At 44.6% G+C, this 18,383-nt stretch overlaps 1 protein-coding gene and 1 non-coding gene across 2 annotated transcripts in view; both read left to right on the top strand.

Moving 5' to 3' along the window:
• LOC100591990 overlaps nt 1–8,394 on the top strand; it is a 55,368-nt gene extending 46,974 nt beyond the window's left edge. Inside the window, exons 3-4 of the mRNA XM_003267853.1 lie at nt 3,629–3,741; nt 8,205–8,394. Of these exons, the coding sequence (XP_003267901.1) occupies nt 3,629–3,741; nt 8,205–8,228 (137 nt within the window). The 3' untranslated portion in view covers nt 8,229–8,394. The remainder of the gene's footprint in view (nt 1–3,628; nt 3,742–8,204) is intronic.
• Nucleotides 8,395–18,248: 9,854 nt separating this feature from the next.
• Nucleotides 18,249–18,352, top strand: LOC115837731. Its single transcript, XR_004032790.1, has one exon. It is a non-coding gene; the product is annotated as a U6 spliceosomal RNA (small nuclear RNA).
• Nucleotides 18,353–18,383: the final 31 nt, after the last annotated feature.

Genomic DNA, 18,383 nt, shown 5'->3' on the forward strand with positions numbered 1-18,383 from the left:
ATGGTCATATCCTTGCTAGTTTTCTTATCAGTGTTCCCTGACCTGAGAGGCCCTTTCCTGCCTTTGGTTTCATTCTAGTTGGGTTGGTTGGCCCTACCCTGTATCCAGCTAAACCCAGCCCACTGCTTCTCTGGATAGGTATTTGTAGAAGGATCAACCTTAAAAATCAATCCAATTATTATAAATAAAAATCAATAATAATACCCAGTGTGGCCGGGCATGATGGCTCATGCCTGTAATCCTAGCACTTTGGGAGGCTGAGTTCGGTGGATCACCTGAGGTCAGAAGTTCGAGACCAGCCTGGCTAACATGGCGAAACCCTGTCTTTACTAAAAATATAAAAATTTGCTGGGCGTGGTGGCGTGCACCTGTAATCCCAGCTACTCGGGGCACTGAGGCAGGAGAATTGCTTGAACCCCGGGGGGTGGAGGGTTGCAGTCATTGCACTGCAGCCTGGGCGACAGAGCAAGACTCTGACTCAAAAAAGAAAAAAAAAAAAAACAGTGCTAGTGATGGTTCCCTTGTGGCTGGTCATGGCATATATCATTATAACGATTTAGGAAAGTAATTTGGTAATATGTGTGAACTATCACGAGATCTAAGGGTGCTTGTACCCTTTCATTCAGGTATCTCAGTTTTGAAAATTTAGCTAAAGAAAATAAACCTGAAGAGGAAAATACTTCATGTAAATAAAAATATACATCATAGAAATTTATAACATGGAAGACTTGGAAAAAACAGCGACGACTAATATTTATTAAGTATTTATTATATACCAGGCATCATTAAGTTCTTAATATATTATTTCACCTAATCCTCACTACATCTTTATAAGATGGGAACAACGAGATAGAACCTGCAATGACCATGTAACTCCTGTAATTTCCTCAGGCACCTACCAAGTGCTGTAGTTTGGTCTACTGGCCTTGAGGACTGCCCTACAGCTACATTAATCTTCATCTTGTACCCAATCCTTTCCTGCCCCTGCCCCCTCCCTCTAATAATTAGGCTACCACAGGGTAAGTGCTATGACATAGCCAATTAATGACAAGAATCACTACTGATTCTTGCAAGCTCTCCTCCTCCCTCCGTATAAAGTTAGGTTAATGACTCTGACAGGACTTTAAGTGAATTGGCTTGATTTTTGTAATTGAAAAAATTGAGGGTAGGGCATTACTTTAATTCCAGCTCCTCCTTCAAACCTTCAAGATCTTCTGGATCCCAACTCTTTTGTTTAATATAGTAACTACCTCTCTCAAGTGTTTTCACTGTAGATCCCATAGCATATGCACAGTGCCAAGAGACCCTCTCTAGGTTCGGATAATAGTGCTGAAACTCTTCCTTTCCTACCACCTTTTTTTTAAAAAAAAAAAATTAGGCTGTGTGCAGTGGCTCATGCCTGTAATCCCAGCAGGGAGGCTGGGTGGGAGGATTGCTTGAGCCCAGGAGTTTGAGACCAGGCTGGGCAGCATGGTGAGACCCCCGTCTCTACAAAAAAACAAATTAGTTGGGAGTGGTGGTGTACACCACGCCTATAGTTCTAGCTACTTGGGAGGCTGAGGTGGAAGGACTGCCTGAGCCTGGAAGATCGAGGCTGCAGTGAGCCATGATCACACCAGTGCACTCCAGCCTGGGTGACAGAGCAAGACTCCATCTCAAAAGAAAGAGGAGGAAGGAAGGAAGGAAGGAAGGAAGGAAGGAAGGAAGGAAGGAAGGAAGGAAGGAAGGAAAGAAGGAAGGAAGGAAGGAAGGAAAGGAAGGAAGGAAGGAAGGAAGGAAGGAAGGAAAGGAAGGAAGGAAGGAAGGAAGGAAGGAAGGAAGGAAGGAAGGAAAGGAAAAGAAAGAAAGAAAGAGAGAAAGAGGAAGGAAGGAAGGAAGGAAACAAGGAAGGAACGAAGGAAGGAAGGGAAAGAAAGAGAGATTAAAGTACTTATGAACTCCTCACATAGTAAGCCCAAAATTGAGCTTTTTCAGCTATCTGGTAGGTCCAAACCATGGGTTGAGTACTGGGTTAGTTCTTTGGCAAACTGCCTGAGTTCTCTGACCTTGAATAGGCATGACGATCCACTTTACAGAGTTGCTGAGCAGATGATGAAGAAGTAGGTGACAGTGCCTGCTACAGTACTTGGCACATCACACACATCCTCAACACGCATCCATTCATTCATTCACTCATTAATTCAAGCTGGCTTCTCCTCCATCATTCACTCAACATATGTTGCTAGAAATGTAGATGCAGAGCAGAACTGGTCCTGAGCGGGTCCCTACGCCTGACAGCTGCTGGTGAGTGTAAGGTCCTGGCCCGGATGCAGAGCCCAGGTCTGATTCAGTGCTTGTAGCCCCACCCTTTCTATTAGGAGAGGCTGGCTTCCTTGCACCCTGCCCGCTGCAGCTGGCTGCCTTTTCTCCAGAGGTGCAGAGAGTGAGGGAGGCACGAAGTGGGAAGTGCTGTCTTGGCAGAAAGACTGCTTTGGCCTGTATGGGGCCATATACACTTGAAGAATTAAGCTTTTCTGGTTTGGAGTCAGTCTATTCATCTTTTTTTTTTTTTTTGAGTGGAAACATTATGTTTACTGAGTATATGTTCTTCAAAAGCAAGAAGTGTTTTTCAGTCTAAAATTAACACTCCCTTTTAGGAATGATTATTGCCCACAGAGATTCCATGCTAAAATCACAATCCCTTTAGTGGCTATATTTTTTGAAAAAAGGAATGGGTCAAGTTTCCTAAAGGAAGTTGCTGTTGAGCTCATGTAGGTTAATTATTTTTCCAGTGGCACCCCCTCCTTGCCCATCCTCTTGTCACCCACTGACAACCCTAACTTGTCACCCTTATTCCAGACATCAAGCTGAGTCCTTGAAGTGGTTGGAGGGACAAAACAGAATTCCTGGAGACAGTGTCCTAAGGGAGTGCCAGAGGCACTCATTTGTTTGACAACTGATTTTGGAGGCAGGTGCTCTTCCTTGTCTTAGGATCTTCCAGTCAGCAAGGCTGAAAATCTTCCTGCCTCCTGGAGCTTGCTTCTGTGGAAGAAGGCAGTCAGCAAACACATGAACAAAGACAAGTTCAGGGAGCTGAAGGTGCTGGAAAGAGGAGGAAACAAGGGTTTGTGGGTAAAATAATGTGCCCAATGTCGTGCACTTTGTAGGGGACAGAGCCAGGACTCAGCATGACGTGGATCTGACACTGGAATTCACCTGACTGTGCTACACAGGATCTCCTGCATAGCTAGTGCTTCCACCAGCAGGGGTGACAATTAGACCTTACCTTTGCCTAGTATTTTATACACTTCCAAGCGATTTCCAGCACATCACCTCATTTCACCTTGGAACATTATTATTTCCAGCTTTTCCTCTGTGGCCTGCCACGAATGTAAAGGAAAATGGTAGGAGCCGATCCTCGAGCAACGGAGCCAATTAAGCTCCCTGCAAATGTAGAGCAGTTGAATCCCCATGACATGAAGGACGAAGAAAAGCCTTGAATTGGCCATGTCTAGAGCAGAACCTTGTGGGCCGGAATTTAAATAGGCAAAGGTCTTTGCTTTCTCCTCCTGTGACTTACAGAAACTAGTTCTTATTCAGTCTCTGCAATGTGGAAAAGAGTCTCTGACAGCAGCTCCTGTATTCTTAGGTGCTGTGGGAATACTGCAGCAGCTCTCTGTCCTTCCAGTGTCTCCTGGGAAGAACATCTTTCTCTCAAGTGAACAGTGCTTACCCCTTCAAGCATCCAGTCTTAGCAATAAGGTCAGCGTTTGACTGTTTACAAAGTATTTTGGCATACTGGATCACTTTGACGCTCACATAATCCCACTGTGTAGCTTCTCATAGTCTTTGTAACTTTTGGATGGGGAAACTGAGGGTCAGGCTGAAGCCACCCAATGCGTATGTTTCTGTGGGAATGGCAGACCAGCTGGGCCTTGAGACTCAGGATTCCTGACACCAAGATTCCTCCTCGCTCTGCCACTGAAAGGACGCTTGCTTTTGTGCTGGCTTTGGAAGGAACACTCTCTAAAATGTGTTATATATTTGACTGCCTCTTACAGCAGAGGACACTGGGGGTAGGGAGTGTGTGGGATGGTGTAACATTTTCTTGACAAATATAGGTATTTTTATGAACACATGGCTCTCCATTCTGCATAGCATTGTGCCTGGGTATTACTTTTTCTTACTCCACCTTTTGATACCACTGGGCCTGCTCAGCCCTTGTCCTCTCCTAATTTTGAGGATTCCAATCAGAAGATGCTTATTACAAATTGTTGTAGGCAAATTCAGTAAGAGTGTAGATTGCTATAACTCATCTGAGGGGCAATTAGGCAATGAGTTTAAGAAGCTTTAAAAATATTTGGCCAGGTACAGTGGCTCATGCCTATAGTCCTAGAACTTTGGGAGGCTGAGGTGGGAGGATCGCTTGAGGCCAGGAGATTGAGACCAGCCTGTGTAACATAATGAGACCCTGTCTCTATTTTAAAGGAAATAAAAAAAAAAATTTAAAGAAGTTTATAATTTTTGATTCCATAATATCCTAAAAGAATATTCAGAAGTGTGCAAAATTATTTCTGTATAAGATTATTCATCATGGCATTATTTATAAATTTTGAAATGGAAAGCAATCAATATAAGGACAATTAAACACTGATTAAGTAAAACACATGTCATCCATGTGATAGAATATTACATAGCCATTAAAATTGCAAAAAAATCCAATCAAATAGCAGTATGATATATTCATAATGTTTGTTGTAAAGCAACACGCACATTTGAACCACAATTTTGAAAAAGTAATAAATAAACACAAATAGAAAAATAACAGGAGCATACACACCAACATTTTATAGGAGTTGCTTCTGCCTGTGGGGCGATGGGTAGTGTTTTTTTTTTTTTTAATGCTTTTGTATTTTCTACATTGAACAAGTGCTCCTTTTGACATTTTAAAAAATGACTGAAATATTATTTAGGCATGAAATATTGGCTACATGCTAAATGAACGATCGAGGCACTGAGTAAGGGCCAGGTCAATGGGTATGACTATCAGACATGAAAGTGGCTTGATGAGGCTGAGAAAATGTTTTTGCTGGTTTCTGAACTGGGGGCTCTGTTCTGAAGGTCTCAAAAAAGCTGTTATGGAAGGAGAACTATTATTTGCCTTAAGGATTTTAGTCTTGCTGGAGAGAAAATAGCCCATCAAACTATGAGAGAGCACAGGAAGGAGGGGGTGTCCATGTGGGCCCCACAATGACAAGAGGCAGGAGCTGTGTGTGGGCAGCTGGGCCTCAAAGGGCAGACGGAAAGTCAACAGGGGGAGGAAAGGGGGCGGCAGAGCCCTGCCTGGGTGGCAGGAGGGTTTCCTTCTGTTCCTTCCTTAGAAATCCAAGCCGCTTGTTGTAGCTCTGCTTGGACCAATGAATCCCAGAAGCTGTGTGCTGGGTCAGAGCACGTGTTGCCAGACCATCTGTGAGGAGCCTGACCCAGCCTGGCATGCCATAGGGATGCCCGTGGAAGGGCACAGCCCTACCCAGCACCAGCTGGGAGGGAACCTGCCTAGCCGCCCATTGCCCTGAATAAATCTGGGTTACAGCTGCCAAAGCACTTTGCCCGGTGCTTGTGCTGTCCTGCTGAGCAGCCCGGTGCCGGCTGGGCAGGAGTGTGGAGGGTGCACGAGGTATGGCTGAGGCCTCACCATGGCATCTACTGTCTGAATAAGAATTCCAAGTCTCCATGTGGCCCTTTATTACTGATAATATGCTGTGGGTTGTGGGCAGCAGCATATTCATAGGAATACTAAGTGCATACAGGTGCATGTGCCCCAGGCCACCACCCCTACCTCCCCACATACACACACACCAGGCCCTGAGCATCTTTAGATTGGTAGGTCAGTGGGAATGCAGCCCCTGTCCCTTCTTGTCCTCATCCCACAGGCCAGCATGGAGGCGCCATCCTTGTGAAGCCCCGTTGCGGCTGACTGGGCTCCTGGCAGCTCCATCTTCTGGAGTGAGTCAGCCAGATTCTGGGGCCTTCGCTGCTCTGAGAACCTGCCAGAGTTGGGACAAGCCTCTGTCTTCTTGGGTGATTTGGGGAGGTCCACGCTCACTCTACTCACCCGCCCCAGCTTCCTCAGCTTCACAAGAAGGATCAGGCAGGTGAGAGGAGTCCCTGGCTTACCTCAACCTAAATAAGCCACAAAGTGAAGTGTGACAAGGTTTAACTGCCAATTGTAGTTGTTAATGTTGGTGTGTTTTGTAGTTAACTGCCAAAAAATCTTCTAAGAAGATGAGATGCCTTTTATTCATTCATTCAACAGATATTTATTCATTTAATAGATATGCATGTTAAGTGCTAGAAGAAATGGGAATGGAGAAGAAAAGACCCAGCAATTCCGCTTTTGTATATATCCACCCAAGATAATTAAAAATATATGTCCACACAAACCTTGTACACAACTATTCATAGCAGAATTATTCATAATGGCCAAAAAGCAAAACAACCCAAATATCCATCAACTGATGAATGGATTAATAAAATGTAATGTATCCATAGCGAAATATCATTTGGTCATAAAAAAGGAATAAAATACTGATAGATGCTGCAGCATGGATAAACCTTGAAAGCATTCTGTTAAGTGAAACAAACCAGATGCAAAAGGTGTTATTGCACGATCCCACTTACATGGGATGCTCAGAATAGGCAAATCTCTATAGATTTTTATAGACAGAAAGTAGATTAGTGGTTGCCTAGGTTTGAGGAGGTGGTAGATAGAACTGAGGGGCTAAGAGGAATAGGATTTCTTTTTCGGGTGTTGAAAATGTTCTAACTGTAGTGTGGGGCTTACCTCTGTGAATTCAACTCCAGGTTGAGGGGTGGATGAGCATCACTCAGTTGGCTGGGCTCTGCCCTCATTGCTCCCTTTGGCTGGTATCCCTGGGGGTGTCTTGATTCCAAGTGGGCTTGTTGCAGTGGCTGCTAGACTACAATAAAGCCTCGGTTTCTGTAGATGAAGGCTAAGGCATGAGGTCAGACCATGTGCAGGGCAGTGATTCCTGTAATTGCTAGAAAATCAGGCTATCATAGGCATTTAATCCTCCCTCTTCTGAGCCCGTGAAGGGTGGACTGGTGGCAAAGACATATGGTGTGACCTGATAGGATACCCCCCTGCTCCACAGCCTCCCAGTTTCCTCAGTCCTGCCGGGGAACATTTGGGCAAACCAGCACAATCCAGCCTCTTTTTTGTCCACTGCTATCACCGCAAGTAACTCACCCTTGCTCTAAACACCCCTGCATTTTCCTGCAATCATCTCTTTTGTTCATACCATGTTTTCTGCCCTAAGTGAACTTTCTTTATCATTGCCTGTTAAAATTCTACTCTTCTGTTAAGATGTGGACCGAACACCATCTCTATTCCTCCCACCATCCAGCATCAGGATGCATCTCTCCCTCTTCTGTGACTCCCATCACACCCATTATCCTTTGTGACTGGGTGGCAGCACTGTCGCTGTGCTCATCTTCCTATTGTGGATATTTCTGTCTCTCCCATGGACGGTGAGCTCCCTGGGGGCAGGTATGCTCTACAATACCAATATGTGTCCTCCATGGTGCCCCATTCAATGCCTTGCACATGGTACGTTTTCAGAAAATGTCTGCTGAATTATGGTGTAGGCATTTTTCTAACCAGATGGGCTATGTTCTGCAGAAACTCAGCATACAGGAATTCACCATTAATGAGTTTGAAACAAGGGGAACTGATTTTACAAATGGTACCTGTTTGCAAGATTTTTAGCTCTCTCAGTCCATTTACTCACTTAGGGCTGCATTCAGTGGTCAACTTCTGCATCTCTATATCTCCCTGTGCCTTCCCTCAGATCAGCTAGCACATTGCTAAATGCCAGTAGCTTCTGCAAGATAACCTAAGTACAGGGTTTGCACCACTACTGGAAGTGCTCTAAGGGCTGAAGAGGGAGCCGCTAAAATTGAGAGATTTTCAGTTCATTATGTTCTGTTCAGTTAAGCCATCAGTGATATTTCTTCTTTAGACCTTTATCTTTTCTGCCAAACATAAAAATATTCCAACCACTTGCACCCATATTGGTGAATTGCAGGAGGTGACATGATGAATTTTTTAGCAGAAAACTTGTTTTTCATCTGTGTGATTTGTAAAGGTCTGTTGTCCTTTTGCAGAGAATTTTATTGTATGTTAGTGCCAATTTGTTTTCCAGAGGAGCACATCTCCAAATTTATAATGAAAGACAAGCAAAGTGGGACTTCATGGCCTTGGCTGGACACCAAGTGATAGCTAATTTTTGCAGCAGGGAAGACGAAATAACAAGTCCCTGGATTGCAATTTTGGTTTCTCCTTCTGTTCTCAAACAAAATTGTTTAAATAATAAACTCTTGTCTTCATCATAATTATTAGTTAATGAATGCATGTCTGTATTTCAAAAGTATAATTTTATTTTTTAGATCTTAAATGTCATCCTAGGATTGGCAAATACCTTTGGGCTGCTGACCTTTGATTAAGGCAGAAGATGCTGGTGAAATGAATTAATAGTTCATTTAGCCAAATGGACTGGAAGGACAAACAAAAGTCTAGTTGACCAGCTGTTACTCGTGAAGGCTCATGTTAGCTACCATGTGATCTTTAGCCAGTACAGAGAAATGATGAGTATGTCCATTTGGTAGAATGAATGAGTTACATTTAAAACTATATATTTTATATTTACTTGATTAACTTGATTTGCTTGATTATAGACTCTGAAATAAGGAATGTCATTGTAACATAACTCTAGCAACCATTTTGGAATCTCATTTGCTGCCAAGAACAAATGAGGATCTTAATTTATTCAATTTCTTGTGTCAGAATATAAACTTTACACAATCCAAAAAACCTTTTCCCATGTCTCCAAATGAGGATCTTAATTTATTCAATTTCTATGTCAGAATATAAACTCCACACAGCCCAAGAAAACTTTCCCACGTCTCCCTCCCTTCCCTGTCATGCTTGTTCTTGTCTGCTCAGATCCTTCCTAGTGTGGAGACTCTACCTTGCACACATGCACCCTCACACATGCACACACACTCCTATCTCCATTCTTTGAAGACTCTGATCTGCTTCGGCCTTCAAAGGTGCTAATAGGTTAATTTATTTCTCATCCACCCAAGTCACACACCATATTTCTTCAAATCTAAAATGACATTGATTGCAAGATGCTACATTCATTTATGTACCATTAAAAAATTATAACTGCAAGAATCCAGAGATTTGTTAGGCCCTGATTTTAAAGATGTTTAGAAATGATACAGTGTGAGCCTTGCAATCAATGAAATGTATTTAAATTTTGAAGGGATCCTTTTGGAGGCAATACCTTAGAGACTCCAATGGTAGAGTGTCAGGCATCTTGGCGGACTGCTGGGGGAGGGGTTTGGAGTCAGATGATGACTGTGTTGTCACACAGTCACATCATGTAGTAAGCTGCTTATTTCATATCTCCAGTGGGACTGGCTCTAGGTGTGAAGATCCAGTGTATAACAAAGTGAAACATACACAAGAAACATGTAGGAGGAGGTGTAGATCTGTCTACAGGAAATTCACAGATGTCCCGTGATGCTGTATAAATCTCATTGACCAGAGAAGCCTGTCCCACAAGTGTTCTGAGAACAACCTATAGTCAATCTCTTTGCCTAGGCACTGGGCTAAGGTAGAGACTTGAGTTCTAATTTTTGTTTTGCTGTTCTCCAGCCCAGGGGCCAAGTGTCCTGGGTGGATGGTTTTTGCCCTTCGTCCTCAGTTCCTCAGGGGAGGCGAAAGACCATGGGCCTTGGGCTTCAATCAGGATAGCTCCACTTTTATCTCTTGGATATTGTTTGTCTGTGAGTCTCTATTTTTAAAAAATGTTCCTCTACTAAATGAAAGCTTGAAAGCCATTGATACAGATGAACTTTATCCTTTTGTCCACTGCTAAAATTCTCAGATTTATTATTTCACTTTAAAAAGGTAGATTATGGAGAAATATTAGACACTTTCTTCTTTCATGGTCGCATCAAGACAGGAGGGCCAAGGGTTATTCATGTGAGAGGTTGTTCTGTTCCAACTGCTTCCTCCTCACTGTTCCTGCTGCGGCCTCGCCTATAAGTGAGCCCTTGGGAAGGAAGCAGATTTGCCCAGGGTCTTGGTCTCCTATTGCTGCTGTAACAAATCACTACAAATTAAATGGCTTAAAACAACATAAATGTATTATTTTACAGTTTTTTAGGCTAGAAATCTGACATGAGCTTGAATAAAGGTGTTGGCAGGGCTGCACTTCTTTCTGGAGGCTCTAGGGAAGAATCCATTTCCTTGCCTTTCACATTTTCTGGAGGCCACCTTTATTCCTTGGTTTGTGACCCCCTTCTTCCATCTCCTCCAGCAATGGCGAGTGAGTACTTCTCACATCTCCCTGATTCTCTTCCATAGTCACATCTCACTCTGATTCTCTTCTGCCTCCCTCTTCCACATCTAAGGATCCTTGTGATTACACTGAGCCTGTTAAATTCAGTATAATCTTCCTATTTTAAGATCACTTGATTATCAACCTTAATTCTATCTGCAATCCTGATTTCCCTATGCCATGTAAGTCATCTTTGGGGCCATTATTCTGTCTTCCACACCTAGAAATAGGAGTTGTAGTGTGACAGGGCTCGTGAGAATCAGAAAAAAAAAAAGTGACGCAAAACAAGCTGCAAATCTATAAGCTAGCCTATTTTGAGTTGTGACCTTGTCCCCATGTTATTGCTAGATAATGTTTATTAAACAAGGGACTTACGGAGTAGCACATAAATATTTCATGTGGGATTGGTGTCACAGGTTGAGCTTCCCAGAAGCTGACCCAGAGATGGAAACTTCCATGAGGGACATTTATTAGGAATACTCTTGGGATTAACACCTTTGGAATAGAAGGAAAATGAGAAACAATTTGTGCAGAGAGAGGTTGGGCTGCAAAGCAGTCTCAACAAAGGTCTCTGCTGACCCCATGGGGAACTTTGAAGGTGGGGTGAGGGTGCCAGACCAGTATACCTCATTGGATGTGGGCTGCTCCAGGAAGGGGGGTGAGGTGTGACTTTGAGTGAGGCATCTCTCTTCAGCTAAGGCACTTCCTGTAGAGGTCTGTCTGCCAGCAAATCCCCAGCAGCTTGAGGGAATAAGTTCACCAGTTCTAAAGAGAAATCTGGGTGGTGCATCCCAGTGCCCACTACAAAAGGACTCTAGTGTAGGGAGCTTGTCAATGAACTGGGGGGAACTCTCCAAGGCTTAGGTCCTAGAGCAGAGAAAGCGTGGATAGGAAATGTAGAGATTTGCCCAGACAGGCAAAGAGTTGATTCAGAAGGGATATTTTTTCATCTTCTACCTATATCCTAGTCACTGCAGAACTCTGAGGCTTCCTACCCATAGGGAGACAGTATGCCTGCTGGTCACCTCCTACTCGTCACTGGGAATCACAGACAGAACAAGTGGTGGCAACACCGGCCTGAAGATTCTGGACAGTGAGTAGATTTACACAGAGCAAACAAGAAGCTGGACTGAGTTTGGTTTAATCTGTCACTCCAGAAACCCACAAGCTGACAGCAGAGTCAATTCCACAGTATTTATGTGCCTTGATGGCTGCTGCTCATGGTGGCTATTTCCCGTGATCACATCTCATTATTCTGTATTACCTTGTCATGTGGAGGAGAAAGGATATCATCATCAATATTCTCTGAATTCCTAAATTATTTCACTTCTTCCAAATGAACTCTGTCTCACCAGCCTTGTGACCTTGGCATCCCTCAGAACTCTACCCCGGGCTGGGAGTCTAGTTTAGCCTTAAGTGAAGGCAGAATAAGGGGCTCCCCGACTCAGGGTCACCAGAAAAATCCTAACCCGTGAGAATCTTCCTACCCTGTTTTCTGATGTCTGAAGTCCCACCATTAGGGCATAAAATTTTCAACTTCAAGCTCTGATCCCAATTAAATGTAGACACATTCAGAAAGAGTCACTATCTCTCAATGAAAGTGCATTTTAGCCGGGCGCGGTGGCTCACACCTGTAATCCCAGCACTTTGGGAGGCCGAGGTGGGTGGATTACAAGGTCAGAAGATCCAGACCATCCTGGCTAACACGGGGAAACCCACTAAAAATACAAAAATTAGCCGGGCGTGGTGGCGGGCGCCTGTAGTCCCAGCTACTCAGGAGGCTGAGGCAGAAGAATGGCGTGAACCTGGGAGGCGGAGCTTGCAGTGAGCGGAGATCGCGCCACTGCACTCCAGCCTGGGCGACAGAGCGAGACACCGTCTCAAAAAAAAAAGTGCATTTTAGATGTTTCCTGGGGGGGAAAATGGGATATAAGTAGCAGTGTTCCAAGTACCAAAACCTCCCTGAGTCACCTGTGAAAAGCCATTTGGCAATAATACCGAAAGCTTTTAAATGTTCACACTCTGACCTAGCAGTTTCACTCCTGTGAATATAACCTAAGGAAACTGATCTCAATACTGAAAGGACTTTATACACAAGAATGGGCTGGGCGGCCTGGCTCACTCCTGTAATCCCAGCACTTTGGGAGGCCGAGGCGGGGTCGAGGGAGAAGCACCTGAGGTCAGAAGTTCGAGACCAGCCTGGCCAACATGATGAAACCCCGTCTCTACTGAAAGTACAGAAATTAGGTGGGCGTGGTGGCAGATGCCTGTAATCCCAGCTACTCAGGAGGCTGAGGCAGGAGAATCTCTTGAACCTGGGAGGCGGAGGTTGCAGTGAGCTGAGAACGCGCCACTGCACTCCAGCCTGGGCGACAAGAGCGAGACTCCGTCTCAAAAAACAAACAAACAAAAAAACAAAAAGAGAATGAATAATTTATAATGGTGAAGCTTTGGAAGCCACTTGAATGTTAAACATCTCCGAGATGCTCAGAGAAGTGACAGCGTTATCAACCCAATTTTTTAAAGTCCTGCCATTAAAAATTATAGGTAGGAAGCGTTTGTACTAACACGGTGAAAATGTTCATGTTACTAAGTGGAAAACAACCCTGGATTCAGCTTAGTATGTGCGTTTTACCACCGCTGTGTAGAAACAAATCCATACACATGGACATCGAATGAAGTGAAACGCATGCAAGTGGTAATGGTGCTGTGCTTGGAGGCAGAATTGGAAGCAGTGTTAAAGTTATTTATCATCATTCGTGTTTTTAAAATGCCGTGTGATGGCTGCAATACTTCTGTAACAAATGATGTTTAAGCACGGAGCCCTTCACTGGCCGACGCGCGGATGGGAGATAGGAGCCGCGCCCAAGCTCAGGTGGCGGCTGCGGGCAGGGCCGGCTGGGGCCGCAGCCGGGCGCGCTCCCGGCGGCGGACCCTCTGCTATCCTTGCAGACGGAGGCCGCGCCAGGTTGGGAGGCGCCACGCAACCTCAGGCCGAGGACCCGCCGCGAAGCGCCGCCTCCGCGGGTTGATCCTCGGCAGCCGCCGTAGCGCAGAGACGAATTCGCGCTCCCCCAGGCTGCCGCGCGAGCTACCCGGAGGCTCCCACGTGAGCGGCGCATCCTCAGGGCCAGGGTGGGCCTGGCCTCCTTGGCTGTGAGATGGCACTGACAGTGCCCACCTCGTGGGCTGTGTGAGGGCCGAGTGAAATCGTGCATTTGCGGTAAGAAAGTGCTTATCACGGTGCCCAGCCCTAATATGGGCTGCCAGCCTAAGTACAGTCACAGTCCCAGCCCAAAGGCCAGTTTCCAGGTGAACCCCTGTCGGGGAGACCACCAGACGTAACAGTCCCAGTCTACACTCCTGCACCGAGCAGGAGACAGTGTGGACGGCAGAGAGGTCCGAAGTCCCTTTAGAATAAGGATGGTGCTTCAGGGTTGTTAAAAGGATTAAATGAGATGATATCTAAAGGGATTAGCACAGTGGCTGGTGCTAAAATAAATCATTTTCTCTACTGCCACTGCTCTTACAACCAGACGCCTGCAACAGCCTGCTGGTTCGTCTCCTCATGTGTAAGCTGGAGTTAGTAGGTGTGTTGTGAAGATTGAGAGAGTACGCATAGGCAGAACCTGGCGTTTAATATTTGGGAAGTGGCAGCAATTCTTTCTTCACTAATCTACAGGCTGCACTGTGGTAGGCACATACCCTTAGCACCAATTCTTATAAGTGCAGGTAAAGAGAGAGAGAAGATATATTGTGTAAGTCGAAGGAGCCAGCCGTGTCCAGGGGGCTGCAAAACCTCAACAGTACTGTACCAGGGCCCTCTTCAGTGAATGAATCTCCTCTTTGGCCTGTTTGCTGTCTGTTTGCATTTGCTGCACCGATCAGTTCCCAAACCTGGTCTCTAAAGTCAGGAGCTCAAGGATGCTTGTCCCAATCCTAGAAAACAAGTACAGCATACACCAACAGCAGCATCCCTAAAAGCCAGCCCTACTGGCAGTGCGGGCCCTGCAACCCGTAGGTAAGTGGGACACTCTAAGCTTCTTGGAAACAGCTAACTCAGGGCCTGATTAGCTTACTCCCACCTCCTCTCTTCAGGAAATCAGACTGTGTAAAGTAAGAGAGAAAAGAAAATTGACATAAGTCTATTCCACTGTCTAATGAAATGTGTTTCCCTTGTGTTTAAAGTGAATTGTGGGCTGGCATGATGGCTCATTTGCCTATAATCCCAATGCTTTAGGAGGTCAAGGCAGGCAGATGGCTTGAGCTCAGAAGTTTGAAACCAGCCTGGCAACATGGAAAAACCCCATCTCTACAAAAAATACAAAAATTAGCAGGGTATGGTGGCGCATGCCTGTAGTCCCAGTTACTCTGGAGGCTGAGGTGGGAGGATGGCTTGAGCCTGGCAGGTCGAAGCTGCAGTGAGCTGTAATCACGCCAGTGCACTCCAGGCTGGGTGACAGAGTCAGGTCCTGTCTCAAGAAAAAATAAAAGTGAATTGTAGTACCAGCTGCATTTATAGAGCCCTTTCTCTTTACAGTCATGGTGCTAAACTCTCTGATTTCATTTAATCCTCACAACCACCCTCACAATGCTGTGTCCATTTTACATATTGAAAAACTAAGACTCAGGTTAAGAGAGACTTGTTGAAGGTCACAGCTAGTAAGCTGCAGAGAACCAGAAAGTGAATCTGGGTTGATCTTGACTCTAAACAGTTTGCTTTTAACAACTATACTCCTTTGAACATATTTACCCTATTTTCTTCATTAAGTAAAATGCCTTCCGTATCTTAATTTTCAGAACCTCTAATAAAACATTTTGCAGAACATTTTTTCTAAGTATCCCCGATCCCCACAAACCAGGCTGCCTTCTCTAATCTTTTAGTCATTGCAAATACATAATAGATGCATGCCGAATTTGTGAGCTTGGCACCACACATGACAGGCTTTGGTTAGGGAATTCAGCTACAAGCAACCAAACCCTCAGAGCCAAAGCCAGGGGTGCTAGGACCCCTGGCCCTGCAGTGGCCCTGATATGGCCTTTGTGTCCTGCCTCAGAGGCCTTTCTCTCCCCACAGTTAGTGGGACAAAATGTCCTATGCTTTCACCCTTATGTGGCTCCAGATGTAGGATTTAATTTTTTAAAAATCTGCAATACTGCAGCAGAAATGTAGTTATGAGTCAGGGATGTGTATGTGTGTGTGTCTGTGTGTGAAAGCCAGTCTCTCAGCACCAGCTAAAAATGTGAAGCAGCAAGTCTGTGCTGGGAATTGAGGACACCATATGCTTGCATTTCTAGGTCTTCCTAAGAGTTATATAACTGCCCCCAAAGCCAGGGGGCAGGAGCAGGGCCAGCCGTGGGAGACGTTTCCAAAGAGGAATGCTGAGGAAGGACTGACCTTGAGGAGACAGGGAGTTTGCCAGGCTGTGGAATGTTCCCAGCCTTGGGGCTTAAACAAAAACTGTATTCAGAGGGTGAGTGCTCTGTTGAGAACAAACCCTATCTGCCTCCTGCTTTGTCTCTGGTGCTTATCAAGGTGAGCCCTTTCTCTGCAGGTTCTGGATATTCAATTTAGAGGTGGGCACAGCTGCCAGAGCAAGGCCCTAGTAATCCTCCCAGCCATCTCTAATTAGCCGACTTCAGGGCCCTCCCCGCCCCCCTAGCCTTCCGTGTCCTGAGGGTCAGGCAGAGGGGGTCTGCCTCACCTATTCGTAGAATAAGGTTGCAGAAAGGCACCCTGGGAGGAGAGCTGTGGGAGGGAACACAACCAATCAACAAAAGTTATCAAGGGCTCACTCTGTGGTCACCCTTGGGGGAGGGAGGTATCTGATGGGCCCCATCCTGCTGAAGGCCTCTGTACAGTATTCTTTCCTAGAAAACACCCTCCCCACCATCCTCGCTCCCCACTGCAGAACTTACTTAACTAAAGCCCATTATTCTTACAGGCCTCAGTTCAGAGGCCTGAGACCTAGAGCAATGTTTTTCAAACTGTGGGTCATGACCCATTAGTAGCTTGTGTAATTAATTTAGCAGGTTACATCGAGCATTACCGTCCTCCACACCCTCCAAAAAAACAAAGACAAAAAGAACAAAGGAAATAGAAAAGAGGCTATCTGAGCACATTAGACACCATGAAGTTAAGTGTTGTTAGTTATATGTATGCAGGATCATGATATAAAAAGCCAAATTCTTAGTGGTGATTGTGATTAAAAAAAAAAAAAAATTCAAAAACCCCTGGCTTAGAGGCTGCATTTGTCTATATCCTTCTCACTGCAAGTGTCAGAAACCCTGGCTCAATCTAACTTAGACGAGGAGGACATTTATTATCTCACTTAAAGGGAAGACTAGAGGCGGTGCAGGCCCCAGGGTGGTTAATACAGTGGCTCAACTCTGCCACCAACAGTACCATGACTTCATGGTGGGTTTTATCCTCAAACTGGTAGTAAGATGGTTACCAAAGCTCCATGTCATATCCAGAGAACACTCAGTGGGAGGAGAGACAGAGACTAGATCTTCTTGTGTCTCTGAGGAGTGAAGAAATTTTTCCTGGAAGCCCTCTGGCTGAATTCACTATCTCAGTAGAGAATTGGTCACAACTGTATTCCTAAATCCATCACTGGCAAGGGGGTATTGGAGTCTCATGAGTAGATGGGACTGTGCAGGAGATCCCCCTGGAGCCGAAGGTGGGAGAGAAAGGTGGATACAAAAGTGATCAAAAAGTAGGACCAAATGACAGAATGGGAGAAGATGCTTGCAGTGTCTAAAACTGACTAATATCTAGAATACACAAGGAATTCCCACAAATCAGGAAAAAGCAACCCCATAGAAAAATGAGTAAAAGATACGAACATGCAATTTGTAGAAGAATTAACCCTAAAATCTTACAAAATATGATAAAATGCTCAAAATCATTGTTAATCATCAAAAATATGAATTTAAATGAGACTTTACATATGTTAGGCTGAACACAATTATTAATAGAAACCTGCGAGGTCTGAGAAAATTAAAAAAAAAGAAAAAAGAAAAAAAGCCAGCTGGATAATTCCAGTGATTGGCAGGGTGTGCAGACATGGGAACCTCACGCTGCTGGTGAGACTGTGAACGGGTGCAGCCATTCTGGAGGGCAGTCTGGTCTTCTTGTTGAAATTACGTAAATGAATAGATAATGTGACCCACAGTTCTGTCCCAGGAGAAATTCTCACAAAGGCCAGGAGAAGACCTGTGTGAGGATGTTCCTGCAGTCTTATTAGTGGTGGAAGGGAGTTGCCCACCAACTGAGTGTCAATTATTGTGAAAAAGAATAGGTCAGATGTGGGGCGTGCACACAAAAAGCACCGTGCAGCAGTTAGAAGCAAGTGGGGTATCATAGGAAGGATTGGGAGTACTCATAGCAAAAAAAAAAAAAAAAAAAAAAAAAAAAAAAAAGGAAAAAGGAATCTACTTGGTGGTTATGAGTTTTTTTGAAAGGTCATTTTCTGTTGAACATGCATACTGAGATGTATAATGGGTGAAACCATGTCTGGGATTGTCTTAAAATACTTCTGAAAGAAAGAAGTAGGGATGGAGAGGAGAGACTAGATAAAACACAATTGGCAAAATGTTGGTAAAATTGTTCAAACTACGTGATGGCAACATGGAAGTTTGTGATATTATCTTCTCTACTTTTGTGTACCTTGGAGAATTTTCATGATAAAAGTTTAAAAGTGCATACACACACACAAAACAATACCCGTGTTGCAAGAACATATTGAAATAAGAAGATAAACATTAAAATGCTTGGTTACCTTTTAGGAGAAGAAAGGAAGGAGAGCTGAGTGTGGTGCAAAAAAGTGAAGAGTGCTGGCTTTGGAAGCATGTATGCTAAAATTGGAACCACACAGAGATGACCATGACCCCTGTGCAAGGATGCTGTGCAAATTCACGAAGCATTCCATATTTTTATAAGTAAATAAATGGAAAAAAGTGTAAAGA

Source organism: Nomascus leucogenys, chromosome 12 (assembly GCF_006542625.1).
Source record: "Nomascus leucogenys isolate Asia chromosome 12, Asia_NLE_v1, whole genome shotgun sequence".
Classification (NCBI taxonomy): Eukaryota; Metazoa; Chordata; class Mammalia; order Primates; family Hylobatidae; genus Nomascus; species Nomascus leucogenys.